At 44.2% G+C, this 15,529-nt stretch overlaps 1 protein-coding gene across 3 annotated transcripts in view; it reads right to left on the reverse strand.

Moving 5' to 3' along the window:
• Positions 1 to 15,529, reverse strand: part of ANXA6 (annexin A6) — a 48,384-nt gene that overhangs the window by 26,911 nt on the left and 5,944 nt on the right. For all 3 annotated transcript variants that reach the window (XM_083181451.1, XM_083181453.1, XM_083181452.1), the window contains exons 2-3: positions 6,433 to 6,480; positions 47 to 137 (exon numbers count right to left, since the gene is read on the reverse strand). In XM_083181451.1, coding sequence (XP_083037577.1) covers positions 47 to 137; positions 6,433 to 6,444 — 103 coding nt within the window. In that variant the 5' untranslated portion in view covers positions 6,445 to 6,480. The remainder of the gene's footprint in view (positions 1 to 46; positions 138 to 6,432; positions 6,481 to 15,529) is intronic.

Raw genomic sequence — 15,529 nt, forward strand, 5'->3', positions numbered from 1 at the left:
TTACATCATTACAAAAGTGACATCATTTTATAGACTTTTCTCTCACCAAATCCCTTCATGGCTTTATAGAGAGTTTCGGCATCTTGGCTTGCATCAAAGTCCGGGTAATCCTTCACGGACCCCCTATAACGGCCTCCCTGCAAGAGAAGACCAGAGAAACCCATAAAGATTACACTAAGGCCCTTATTCTGGTTCACTCGCAAAGACAAATTCCTTCTCAATTGGACAAAACCATGTGCACTGCAGGTGGGGCAGATGTAACTTGTGCAGAGAGAATTAGATTTGGATGGGGTTTTACTTCAAATTAGATCTATATTGCAGTGTAAAAATAAAGCAGCCACTATTTTCCCTGCACAGAAACAAAATAACTCCCCCAAATCTAATTCTCTCTGCACATGTTACATCTGCCCCCCTGCAGTGCAGCATTGTTTTGCCCATTTGAGAAGAAATTTGCCTTTGCGAGTGAACCTAAATAAGGGCCTAAATGCCGTAAAATACTAAATTAATAATTACATGTCCCATTTAGCAACATGTGGTCAAATTCATTGCAACTTTTAAAACCTGTTGCATAAAATAACTGGTGCTCCAGCTACCGTTATTTTTTTTTCACGCAAATGACAGTAAGGGGCTGATTACATGACATGTTGGAGCTGATTGGCTGGAGCACCATTTAGCAATGAGCTTTATCATTCACAAGTGTCATCACTGCTTGATAAATGAGCCCCTAAGTTTGATAAAACTAAAGATGCGTTCATAATGTAAATAGATGAAGACGACTAATTGGGAATGCCCACACATATAAAAAAGATCCGCAGATAATACCAGATTAAGCATGTTTAAAAATCTGATTAAGCAATCGATTGCTGATCCCTATTAATTTTTGATTAGGATTGCCAAAAGGGGGAGCCCACACATCTAAAATTAATTGTGGCAATCATCTCCAGATCTGAGGATTGTGACAATTAATTGCTGATGTATGGGGCCCATTATCTGTCCAGTCTGTCTGGTGGGAACACAAATTCTGGTAATGTATGGAAGCAAATGACAATTGACCATCTGCTCTCAAACGCTGGTAACCAGACCATGGTCGGTCAGACATTACCAGATTTGTGTTCCCACCAGACAGCTTGGACAGATACATTCAAGTGTGTTCCCAGCTTTGGACACATTGGGAGGTATTCAATCCCGGCCGCTATTTCCACTTGGGGAAATAGCGGCGGTCATCATCTATTCAATGCTGCCGTTACAGACAGCATTGAAGTCAGATTATCACAAAACATAGTTACATAGTAGGTAAGACTTAAAAAAAGACTTGCGTCCATCTAGTTCAACCTAAATAAAACAAAATCAGACTTTAAAACAAGTCGGATTTGTTTTGTTGGAAACGGTCTCGGATTGTCGAATTCACGTACGTTTTTCAACAATCTGCGGCCGTTTTAGCCGATCCGCCCACTTTGACGCTCAACAGCTGGAACATTGCATTCCAACTGTCGAGTTATGCTGGGTACACACCAGGACGACTAGGGCCCGATCCCCTCAATCTAGATCCAATTCCGACCAATTGGATGTAGATTGTGTGGTGATTGGGCCCTTTTCTGTCCTGGTGTGGACCGATACCGATCCGATGCGCGGTTCTGCGGGTCGGTCGGTCGTTATTGAGATCCTACCTGCTGCAGGTAGGATCTCAATGACGACCATACAGCCGGGTGCGGGTCGCCATCGGATCGGACCCGCTCACGGTGCACATCATGAGCGGGTCGGGCCCCCCGCGTCACCGTGAGCGGGTCGGACGAGACACTGACGACCCGCTCACGATGTGCATCGTGAGCGGGTCGCCCTGGTGTGTACCCTACATTACAGTACAACTGAGCAAAAACGGCCTGGAATTTCCACTGGTGGGATGTTGCGCCAGTCAGATTCCCGGCCTGAATACCTACCCCCCCCCCCCCCCCATATTGTCTGCAAAAAAAGACACCCAACACTAGGAGAGACTCATGTGACTTGGTATGTCAAGAAGACAGGATGTCTGGTGCGACTGCAGCAAAGATGAATGAGGACCCAGCAGTACAAGTCTATCACTGAGGTACAAGCAAGGGGTAGAACATAAAAATCACAGCGTCAAACAGCACAATGGAGGCGGGGATACTCCGCTCTGGAGGCTCCGAACAGCGTAATACCATTTGGGCTATCAGATCTGGAACTGGTGGCTTAAATGTGCCAGCCTCATGCAGAGGGACCAGCATCACTTCAACGTTTGCCAACATAATTCCAAACGACACAAGAACAAGTACATATCACCAGCACAGAACTGGACCGGTCAGGAGAGCCAGGACAACGCAGGTGCTGTAATGGGTGCATAGGACAAAGCAAGTATTGCAGTTGTCAGTTTGTCTGTCAAATAGAAATGGATATAAAACAAGGACGATAAGCAACAACGTGAGCTCAATAACAGACACTGCTGAGCAGTCTGATTATCGGCTGTGCTGGCATCTAAGTATTCTGGCTGATTTGCTGCGTTCATCAATACCGACTCAGCTGTACTGTCTATTACTATCGGATGTGCTGATTGTTACGGACAGGAAATTGCTTAACAAAGAGGATTTACCAAGAGCAGCCACAAATAATTTAGTGATGAATTGTTCCTGTGATTAGCCTTAAATTCAATTATTAAGAGATTAAAAATTCAACCTTTCCCCGCATTAATGTATGCAAGGACATTCTGGTGTAGTAGAAATGAGTTTGATTACCATGACAATTGGTTCAGGGGCTCCGGACCTCCTGCTTGGAGGCTGCAGCTAATTAATTTTTAGGAGTTACTTTTAATTGACACATATCAATTATTTCAAGTATATGGGACCTATTTATTTATTTTTATTAACGGTTACTTTATATAGCGCACACATATACCACAAAGCTTTGCAGAGCAGCAATACTGGGCAATGGTCCTTATTCTGGTTCACTCGCAAAGGCAAATTCCTTCTCAAATGGACAAAACCCTGCGCACTGCAGGTGGGGCAGATGTAACTTGTGCAGAGAGAATTCGATTTGGGTGGGGTTTTACGTCAAAGTAAGATCTATATTGCAGTGTAAAAATAATGCAGTCAGTAATTTCCCTGCACTGAAACAAAATAACTCACCCAAATCTAATTCTCTCTGCACATGTTACATCTGCCCCACCTGCTGTGCAGCATGGGTTTGCCCATTTTGAGAACAATTTATCCTGCAATCAGGTCTGAATTAAGCCCAGTTTATCCAAATGGAGATTTAACATACCGCCAGCAACGTATACAAGACCATAGGAAGAGCAAGACAAGAGCCCTATGGAATAGTGGAGGGCGTCCACTATTAATACTATCACTATATAACATTTATATATCCCCAGCATATTTAGTATCGCTGGTACAGTATATTTAGCAGTACATTAAAACCTGGAATGAACACTGCAATAAAACAAGAGGGAGGGTGTTATGTAATCGGTTCTGAGATTAGGGAACCAGTTTGAGTTTGAAGAGTTCGCTATTACATTTAAAGCAGCAATCGTTTCTAGGTTCTGAGATTAGGGAACCAGTTTGAGTTTGAAGAGTTCGCTATTACATTTAAAGCAGCAATCGTTTCTAGGTTCTGAGATTAGGGAACCAGTTTGAGTTTGAAGAGTTCGCCATTACATTTAAAGCAGCAATCGTTTCTAGGTTCTGAGATTAGGGAACCAGTTTGAGTTTGAAGAGTTCGCTATTACATTTAAAGCAGCAATCGTTTTTAGGTTCTGAGATTAGGGAACCAGTTTGAGTTTGAAGAGTTCGCTATTACATTTAAAGCAGCAATCGGTTCTAGGAGGTGGTAGTGTTATAACTAGAGACAGGATTATATGCATTTGCATATTTGCATATGCATTTGCATATTTTGCCCATTCTCACTGGTTATTGCATATTTTACCTAAAATCTAGTTATGGTGCATATTTTAGGCCCAGCCCTCTTCCCACCCGCGAGTCACAGCACTGCTTTGCCCTGTAGCTGCTGGCCAGGTAGTGGTAGAGTGTGCAGGCTGGGGCAATATGTGCGCAGAGTGGGGAACCTTGGATGTACGCTATGTCTGACACTGCCCTAGGCTGCCAATTCATGTTGATAAAAGTCAGTCGGAGCAGATGCCATTACGAAGCTCCTGAACCTTTGCCTGCCCTGGCCTGGGACTTTACACCAAGAGACAGACTTCTGCAGCAGAGGAGGCGGTCAGAAGGGTTGTGACATCATGCGGCGCGGAGGAAATGCCGTGTCACAGTAAGTATGCGGCGCAGGGATGAAGTCTTCCACTGCACCGCCCTCACACGCTATGCTGACATTTGATCCATCTGCGCTTGGAAATAAGGGTTCGTGTAGTTGATGCAAGAAGAGCTTTGGACGCTGCAGTCTGCTGTAGCAGCCAGGAAGAAAAAAAGTCCTGTGTACAGCACTAGACAGCTGCAGATGCTGTCGGCCTAATGGGCCTATTTTTGAGGTTTATTTGCAACTAATTGTATGCTTATTTTTAAATAAATAAGTTAAAAATTACTTTTTTATTATTTAATGTAGCATATTTTAACACTTTTCATGCATATTTTAACACTTTTAATGCATATTTTAAGTATTTTTCATGCATATTTGCATGCATATTTCAAGCTTTTTTTTGTTGCATATAATCCTGTCTCTAGTTATAACTGATAAAAAAAAAATATCACTGCAAAAAAAGAAAACCAGCATCATTACCCATGGAATGTTAAAAAAACAAATAGGTAAGAACGAAGGAACAGCTATTATGCACAGTCAGTGGCATCATAAGGGGTGTGGGCCATTCCTGGGTGTCACACCGAAATGCTAACACTCCTTCATAGTGATAGGAGCTGGGGCTGCAGTGTGACATTAACCTGCAGCACTCCACTCCAGTCACTGAGGAGGAGTCGGCAGTGCCAGTAGAGTGTCTGGTAGCAACTAACACGCCCACAGAGTGAGGTAAGCAGGGGTTTCCCCTGTGAAGCCACACCCACTTTAGTGATGTCAGTGGAACTTCTGGGAGACCATGCCCCCTTATGCAAAACCAAGGACTCTTTTTGTGGGTCTCTTGGCCGCACCAGGTGTCCCCGACACTGGTGCCGCCACTCTGCATAATCAGTGGTGTTTATTTATCTATTTATATATTATCCTTCTATATGGAGCCACAAGGGGTCCACAGCGCTGGACGTACATAAACAGTATGAAGAAAACATGGGAAAAAAGTGACTTGCAGTACAGATCATTGTAGCGCATTGGCACGGTATATAAACATTGATGTATCAGCGGCCATAATACCCAAGTACACACGCAGATCATATATGTAATGCTCCGTCGTGCGGTTATAAAGGACAAATAAATCTCTGCGTCCTCTCCTCTCGATTCTGGAACCAGAGACTGTAAGTGGCCTTAGCTATCCCGGCATCTCTGGAGGATCCGATTACCTATTCCTGTAACTCTGTAGCGATGAACCTGGTATTAATACCACAATCCCGGATCAGCTGCACAGGGCTTGTACGTTAACCTATTACATTCAGTGAATGGCAGCTACGTTACCATTAACCATTATCTTACAGGCAATAGTCTTCAGCGAGCTTCAGAAGGTTTTATATACGCGCCACCAGCTCGTAGCCGGCACATCAGTGCCACTAGCCAGGCTGTAAGAGGAATGGAGGAGACTGTACAAGATCCCCCTGATTTCAGTTACAGTAACACGCACTTCTCCAGGAGTCATGAAGGCCTATTCTGTAACTATAAATATCCCATGGTGAGGAGACGTAACATTCTCCTCATACTTGGCACAGGCCTCACATATACTGAGCAGGGGGGGGGGGGGGGGGGGGGGGAGCTTTCCCGTTCTCACACCCAATCATTCCAATACTCCAGTACATGTCGCCTTTTATGCTCATAATATTTATACCTCTAATACCTGATAATTATGCTTCTAAATAAGATGTGGATAACAGATGAACCAACCAATTGTCCCACAAAGGCAGATAAATCAGTGGTTTCACCAATATAAGGTCCCCCCCCCCATTTATCTGCCATAAGATCAGGCACCCCCCAGAATATATCGCCCAGTGTCTCATTTTCATCAGCGACCAGCGATGGTCGCTGATGTAAATGAGACACTCTGCCAGGGGAAGCCGCTGGTCGCAGGGAAAACATCAAGGCTGCATAATAGAGTCCGTCACTAAACGTAAGGAGAAATTAAGTGACTTATTCCTAGGAAGGTCACACATTGCAGCGTCACCTAAACTAGTGCTCAGAATGTTAGCTTCTGACAGATGTAAAAGTGAAGCCCCTTGTGTGAGAGAGAACTTGTCCTTTTTTCGGACACATCCAGCAAAACAGAGAATTACTAGCTGCTGGGCAAAGGACACATCTTACTCCCGTCTCCCAGACATTTACCTGCGACGCCATGATCCTTCTGCTCAAATCTGGACGTTAATTGGACACCTGCCAAACAGAGAAGAGAACATGGTTATAGCACAGAGTGATTATTAACCGACAGAACTAAAACCAGTGTCCAAAGGAGTTAAAAGAATAATCATTGTCGGAAGGGAGAACTGTGAAGTAAGTACTGAATCGTGACACACAGAAGTCATTCGCATGCCGCTGCATTAATGATAAGAACCAGTACACAGCACGAGAGAGGCGCAGGTGGTGCACACATGACCGGATTTAGGAAGATCTCATCTTTGGCTCTGGCCTCCCGTCAGCAGATCTGTGGCAACAGCATTACTATAATTGAAACTAAATCAGCACCATATTGTATAAAAGCGCTTATTACTGATGCCGCATATATTTAGGTATATACAGAAAGGATTTTTCTGGGAGATTGGTGGATAAAAAAATAATAATAAAAAAAAAAAGTGGAAGCATCTACACATATACATGTAAGCAGTCATCTGTCTGGCTAGTTATATGGCGACGCACAGGATTAGCTTCTGATTGGCTACATAGGTTATGATTGGCAGCCACCAGCACTGGTGTGGCCTCTTACATGGACCATAAAGAATTTGAATAATCCCTGGACCACCAACCCAAGACAAGTGTCCTGAGGCACCCCAGGGTACCACATCACAGGTATAGAACACCTCTGGTTTTAAAGGAGTTGACCAGAAATATACCTATATGACCAGAAAGTCTCACCATTTATCATCAATCTGCCAAAGTGAATTTTATATTATTTTAGGCCATATGGCAGATTTGTTCGGAAGACTATTAAAATTATGATACAAGAATCTGAGTGGGGGAAACAGATCACCAACACTTACTCGCCCTATAGGTCACTCTTAAACATCTTAGTGTACTCTGATGAGAGCTATTTCTGACCTCCGAGCCAAACACGTCTTTATGAGAATGCCACGACTGATTTAATAAAGTATTGCAGGGCGGAGTTTCTATATCGGTAAGTTTTTACAACCACCCTCGCACCTTAAGGTGGTTGCAGTTTCTCCGCCTGAGCATGGCCTGCTGGGTAAGCGGTGCGGAGTTGTTGCTCCAAGACGCACATCTGGTTAGCCACCTTTGTTACATCCCAGAAACACCCACTGAATTCCACAGAGACCCTGCACCCGATCCTGTTCTGCGCCTCTGAGCGCCACCAATCCGGAATTTTGCGTAGAATAAAAAAAACACCGGGCAACTGTGTGTGGCACGGGCACATCATGTGACCTTGAGGTGATTCCCCAGACTCCCGGGTGAGCAGCACACCACCGGCCGAATCCCACTCACTTCCACAGTGACTCGGGATGATCATGCAATTTCAGATAGATTTTATTGTACAGACCTATAAAATTATTACAGCTGTTTTGACATTTTTAATTCAAAATAAAAGGATGTCAACAAAGAAATCAGGCTGCTCTCCAGTGTATAATTATTTGTCTGAAATAAGTGTTTACTAGTTGGGATCACGGTTTAAAAGATCTTTTATCCCAGAGTCTTAGATCCTCACGGGAACCCTTTTATGGAATATAATTCAACACCAGAGGAAAACTTGGCTAAGCTTCCTGGAGACCATGCAGTAGATTACGGACAGACGGCTTATGTCTCAGGACCTGTATTTGCTGCATAAATGCGGCGCAGACAGATCTGTAACTTTAGCCTCGCTGAACCCTATACAGCCAGTCATTCTCCTGCACCGTCTCCTGCACACACTACAAGGGCTGTGTGCAGAGCCACAAGCACAGAGACAGGCCTCCCTCACATTCTACATTCACTGTCCGTGGTGTAAGTACAGTATGAACCATAAGCGAGATTCAGGAGCCCATGTTGGAACAAACATACCAAAAGCACGGGTATAAAAGGTGTACAAATCAGAACGGGCTAGTTTCCAGCTCTGCATCAGTAATATAATAGCTCCCAACACTGGTGTAGTGTTCATTCTAGCACCCGCCATCTTTGAAAACCCCTGCAGTTCCTCTTCCCTGCCTGGGGTGTCGCTGTCTGCTGTGGTGTTTCTAGCACAGGTCTGGTTTGCATATCAATGCGGATATACAGACCAGACTGTGCTAAAAGCACTACAGCAGACAGTGACACCCCAGGCAGGGAAGAGGAACTGCATGGGTTTTCAAAGCTGGCGGGTGCTAGAATGAACACTAGTGGAGTAGGGACATTTGAATGCACCCACAAATATGAGGCGTGGCCTATGGTCGCGGTACTCAAGGCCACGCCCCAATTTCACCGCTGTGGAGGGCATGGCCAGCACGCCCGGAGCTGCTGGCCATGCCTCTAGCCCCTCTGCCTCACATGCACAGGGTCTATTGAAGAAATGCTAAATTTTCAAGACACAACTTTAATATAATACTCTGATGAACTTATACAGGGCTGGCTCTGCCATTATGCAGCGGCCTAGGGCGCCGGGATCTCTGGGGTGTCACCGAGTCTGACTACCACAAAATAAAGGATGTCTATGAGCAAAACATACTGGTTGTACTTAATGCAGGTGGCGGCTGTGGAACTTCCACCTCCGCTCCTTCACTTGAGGGGCTGGAAAGTGGGTATTGGTGGTAGTGTGGGGTTGGGGAGGGCAGAAGGCTGAGGTTTTGCCTGAGGTGACATAATAAAAGTTTGGAGAGGAAACCGCACCTCCATCCAACTCGGACGGCATAATATCCGGCCCCTGATGTCAAGCACTCAGATCTTGCCCAACGTGTGTATAGTTTGGATGTTCCCTCCATGTTTGCAGGCTACGGTTCCCTCCAACAAACCAAACACATACTGTTAGTCGAATTGACTTCTGACATCAAAAATAATATAACCCTAGTATGTATCTGTCCATGCATTAGCGAATCTAGGGGCAGATGTGTGAAGCATTAAAAAGGGATAAACGCCAGGGTGATAAAGGGGGAGATTCTGTAAAGCAGGAATGCGGTAAAAAAAAACCTTATCTGGGTTTTTTCCGCATTTTGATATGCCGCAAAACCCGCACGGCGGGTTTTCGCTGCAGGGGGTAGGGGGGAAGCCTATGGGTGCACCCACACCACCCCGAACGGACCCCCGCCGCCTCGCACCAACACCCCCCCTCACCTGTGTCCAGACAGCACAGCGCTGTGCTGCCTGGACCTGTGACCTCCTCCCTGCACTGTATCCTCTTCCGGGTGCAGGGAGGAGGAGGAGAGGCCGCCCAGCAGCAGCCCGGGTAATGGAGGGAGGGGGAATCCGCCGGGACCCGCAGCACATCGCCGGCAAGATCGCAAAGGACAGCTCTTAATGCAAGAGCTGTCCTTTGCCATAATTATCGCATATGTTAGAGCATATGCAATAATTAGGTCTGCGGTAGCCGGCGGTAAGGGGGCGTGGATGTTAGAGCATCCCTTCCAAAGGGTGATAAATGTCCAGCCAATCGGCTCCTAAAAGTCATTTTCCAAACACAGACTGAAACATGACAGGAGTGGATTGGCTGGACGTTCATCACTCTTAGGGGGGTAATCAATCTGGGATTCTATCGGAAAATCTCAACAGTTGAAAACCCGTCTGTTTTCGCCGGCTTCCAACAACAACTTGACAGTCTGTATTCAATGTTCTGACTGTCAGAATGTCTGTGGATCAGTGAAAACGGAGCTGTTTGTCGAAAAACGGCCACGGATTTGACAATCACTGGCCGTTTCCGACCTCAAGACTCACCTTCCAGACCAGGATTGAATACTGAACTTTCTACGGTTGAAAATTTTGACAGAGATTGAATAACCCCCCTTTTATAACCCTTGGGCTTATCTATTTTAAGGCTTAATACATCTGCCCCAAAGAGAGAAAGCTCCACTGGTGAAGGGACCGATGGGATGCCTGAAGTATTCTCTGTAAGATGCTGCATTATAGATTAATATCTAGATAATTGTTAATTAAAATAAAAGAACAAATTGAATTCCAGGACAAACAAATTTCCTTTGTCTTGAAAATCACTTTAAATCGGCATCCACTAGGACACTTACACACTGGATTTCAGATGGCGAATCGACCTCGTATGGTCAACATGTTCAAAAGGTTGACACAAAGACTGAACTGAAAGTAGTATAAGCTGTATAATTATATAACTTTATAGAGATAGCAATGTTTCTTGGCATGACTAATGCTGCTTTCAGACCGCATAACTGGCTTTGACCCTGTATTTGAAAACGTTTCCAAAAACGGGTCTGCCAGGTAAAACCCCTTTCACACCGCATCTCTTAAAACGGTAGATTATTGTTTAAATGCCGTGTTTTTTTACCCGGCAGACCCGTTTTTGGAAACTTTTCAAATACAGGGTCAAAACCAGTACGGTCTTAGGCAGCCCCCCCCCCCCCCCCTCGTACCTGGACAGCCAGCGGAGGATGGTCCTTGGTTTCTGCTCTCCCATTGTGGCACTGCCAGCTCTTCCTGCCGTGTACTGTCCACCGGCGCCTCCGTGCTGTGCCATGCTGTGTGCGGGGTGGGTAGGGGATGCCTCGGTGGGTGCATATCTAATGAGCGGGTCATTAAATATGCACGCAGCGGGACCACTATTGGCTGGGTCCTAAATACCGTTTCAGACAGCAAAAAAAAAAAAAAAAACAGTCTGCTTTTTTACCGTTTCCAAATACCGGATTTTTGGAAATGGTAAATTCATTCTGCACCTTTCAGACCGCACATATAACTGTTTATACCGGTTAAAAAGTGCGGTCTGAAAGGGGCATAAATATATTTTCAAAAATGACCCTTTATATGTATGACCCATTAAGGACATATTCGAGATATTGTACCATTGAGCATTAATGAAAATTTATTTTTTCTGTTTACTTTTTGTGTCAAACTCAAATTGACATCAAAGCGAACTTTAAAATGAGTAGATATTGGGCTCGATTCACACCCTTCGCAGGGATGTGAATTTGCAGCACTGCTGATTATCGAGAGACCGCGCAAGGTTTCCCTAAGAAAAAAAGGCAGCAATGGCTGGTCATCGCTGGCCGTTCACAACAAGATTGACAGGTGGCCAGCGTTGTGGGCGGCACCCCGGAGTTTTCTGCGAGTGCCACGGAAAAGTGAATTGGTCATATTGTACCTACGGACTGTATTGCAATAACAGGAGGTGACAGTCCAGTATGCTTATTCCCTGGAGATCACATTGCTATCCCAGGAATTAACACTAGTTCTTTCTGACCTAGTCACCCCCCTCTACACCCCACCGCCCCCATAACCCCCTCACTCCACCCCTCTGAGGATTGAGGCAGATGGTCTGTGGGCCTAGCACTGACATCCTGAAACAGCTGAATGTGAAACATAAGCGCACAAAGCAAACCGGCAACAGCAAATCCAATATTTATAACTTCTATTGTATACAATGATAATCCGCTCATCCTCTCACTTACAGAATTATAGGCAACCAGTGTCTGGGATGGACAAGTGACCTATCAAATGTATTCAGGTACAAAGGAGGGATGTAAAGAAAGGCCCAATTACAGGTTCCAATGGCCAGATGTTTTCTTACAGGGCTGATATGTAAAGTCGCTGAATTCAGACCATAAACATATTGGGAGGGTGGAGGAAACAGGGGTGGTATCAATTGTATTGTGGCGCTCATGAGTAATGGGTTCACGACAGGAGCAATTCAATTGTTTCTGATTATGGGCGCGAGCGCAGTGGGGTTTTTGGTGTAGAAATGCAGCACTCCCTGTACTTCTTTCAATGGGTTTATAGGGTTATTCTGATTCACTCGCAAAGGCAAATTCCGGTACTTGTTTATTTTCACGGCGGCCGATATTGCATGCGATGCGATTTTGTTCCTGTTCATAACCCGACTATCCACTACCCATGGAGTTGATTTTATATAGTGTGGCAAGCCAAACGAGCCACCGAGCCCGAGGTGCGGTGAGCGCAGCGAGCCCCGCGAGGGGACGCATCCGCGAGCCACGCTTCAAACTCGGTGGCTCGCTGCGCTGGCCACACTATATAAATTCAACTCCATGCGTAGTGGATAGTGGGGTTATGAACAGGTACAAAATCGCATCAAATCGCATGCAATATCGCATCTGCCGCCGTGAAACTAAACAAGTACCCAAATTCCTTCTCAAATGGATAAAACCATGTGCACTGCAGGTGGGGCAGATGTCACTTGTGCAGAGAGAGTTCGATTTGGGTGGGGTTTTACTTCAAAGTGTGATTTACTTCAAAGTGTGATTTATATTGCAGCGTAAAAATAAAGCAGCCAGTATTTACTCTGCACAGAAACAAAATAACTCACCCACATCTAAAGCTATCTGCACATGTAACATCTGCCCCCCCCCCCCCGCAGTGCATATGGTTTTCTCCAATTGAAAAGGTATTAGCATTTGCATGTGAACCAGAATAACCCTCTAAGTCTCTTTATGCGTCTAAACCCAGTCCATTTGGGTGTGACAAGGGAGTACGCAGACTCTCACCCGTTGGCACAAATGTCACCCCTTCACTTCAGATGGGAGATCCGGGTCAAAATATAAACAATTGAATTGCAAATGCTGCAATTTTGTGGCAAGAAAAAAAAAAAGTGGATTTACATAAAATATATACATTATAACCTGCATATCTCTGTCACATAAATAACTGCCAATATAGTTATTGAACATAAAAAAAAAAAACAGAGTAGAAGAATCTTGCTCCTGCTGCCTGCCCCGACATCGTCTACGTCTCTGGAGATGAACGGTTTGCCACCTGTCAAGCAGACACTACTTTCCTTGTCTTAAGAAATGCACTGGGGATTAGGGCTACTGGCGACACCCCACTAAAAAAAACGACACAGCAGCCACCCCATGGGTGTGTTGGAAGAGCTGCTAATTATTTTACAATTTTTGACAGTTCCAGATCCAATCAGTTGATTGATAACTTAATAAATCATGAGGTAAACCCAGGCAATGCCGGGTACTTTAGTTAATTTTTCTTAACACAAAGCTGTACATGGAACTTAAGCTGGGCACACACTGAGCGGTTGTTGTTCTTCGATTGAACTAATGTATCGCCTACATAAAAACTCAACCTTTTGAGTGTCGACCATGTCCATGCCTACCTTCTGTCAATGTCTACCATTTTCAGGTGTCCTAGTGACTTGACCTAGACCGAACAGCACTTAAGACAATTGCCACCATGTCACAATACATGTCCGTACATCAAATCGCAGTGCTCCTTATACATGTGATGCCACAAAGTAGTAGTATGCCTTGTACACATGATGTCACAAAGTAGTAGTATGCCTTGTACACATGATGTCACACAGCAGTAGTACGCCTTATACACATGATGCCACAAAGTAGTAGTATGCCTTATACACATGATGCCACAATACATGTCCATCAAACAGCAGTGCTCCTTATACATGTGATGTCACAAAGTAGTAGTATGCCTTGTACACATGATGTCACACAGCAGTAGTACGCCTTATACACATGATGCCACAAAGTAGTAGTATGCCTTATACACATGATGCCACAATACATGTCCATCAAACAGCAGTGCTCCTTATACATGTGATGTCACAAAGTAGTAGTACGCCTTATACACATGATGCCACAATGCATGTCCTTACACACATTACATGTACATCAAACAGCAGTGCTTCTTATACATGTGATGTCACAAAGTAGTAGTATGCATTATACATGTTATGCCACACAGTAGTAATAGACCTTAATCATATAACGCAACCCTTTATACACGTTACACCTCACATTAGTACCACTTATACATATTATGCCACAGTAGCACTACTTATACCCCATACAGCACACAGTATTAGTATCCCTTACACATTATACCCACACAGTAGTAGTAGTGCACCTTTTGCGATACAAAGAGGAGAGATTGCTACTCGCACAGGACCCTCATTAAATATCGAGGATGATGGGTGGACCCCTATGTGAGTGTATTCTTTAGATATTTCAAGTGACACTCATTATGGGTGTGCTACCACTGGACATAGAAGATATACATGAATGGCAAGGAAGAAAAAGTATGTCTCTACGTGGTGCACCTATATAAATTTTCTCACGAATAAAAATTAACTTTTATTGATAGTCTAGAAAGGCGAAATATAAAAACACACAGACACAACATATACGCAAAATGTGTTTAAAAAACGATGACTCTCTGACTCCACACACTTGTTGACCGTGGGTCAATATGGGTGATACAGGTATTTCGTTGGCCGACACTTTATATCATATAATTTGTATAATTCAAAATTATGGGTGTCTTATTGGCTGATTGCCCATGGGCATAGGTGCAGATATCTGACACAAGAGTGGTGAAATAGCGTGATTATTAGTACACTATAGATTGGTAGTTGACTAACTTCTTTAGAGTCCCCAGATACAATATCACAATAAATTGTCTGGGTGTCTTCTCTAAGAATCCCTGAATTTCGACACACAAAAGGCACTTTGTGTGTAAGGTTGACACTGGTGTCGACGAATATACACGGTTTATCACTGAGGTGGTCTATCACTGGCTGTCTATATTGTCAAAGCCAGATATCACTGTCAGTTAGTGACACTTAACCGTGTTATGTCGATCTGTGAGGGCGGATCAAAAAGAATGTCGACTATATGTGTCAACCTTTAATAGTAAGTTTATCGGAAAATTTGCACAAGTAGTTTCTTAATATCTACCGAGTCTTTTAAGATATTAAAGGGATCTCAGGACTCTTGTGCATATCTTTGTTCCAATAATTCTTACTATACGTGGACCCGTATTAAGTCCAGTAATATCAGATGTAGGTGTAGTTAAATCGCTTCCAGCATTGACTAAAATTGCACTTCAAATACATATATGTTCGTGCAATCAGTCAGTTATAAGTGCTTTTCACTACGTTTTTACTGGATATGTTCACAGAGTCGCCTCTATTGTGTCGACTAATATATCAGTCGTCCTTTAGGGCATATACTGTAAATAGCAGTTGGCTTGCTGCAATAGTGTAGTCAGGGTGTTTATAGTGTAATCCCCATTTTGGTTGTGTTGTTTAAACATTCAGGTTACTAAAAAGACATATATCTTCCTACAGGAGGAATAAATTCACTACTGA

The sequence above is a fragment of the Crinia signifera genome, chromosome 4 (genome assembly GCF_055691185.1).
Source record: "Crinia signifera chromosome 4, ASM5569118v1, whole genome shotgun sequence".
Classification (NCBI taxonomy): domain Eukaryota; kingdom Metazoa; phylum Chordata; class Amphibia; order Anura; family Myobatrachidae; genus Crinia; species Crinia signifera.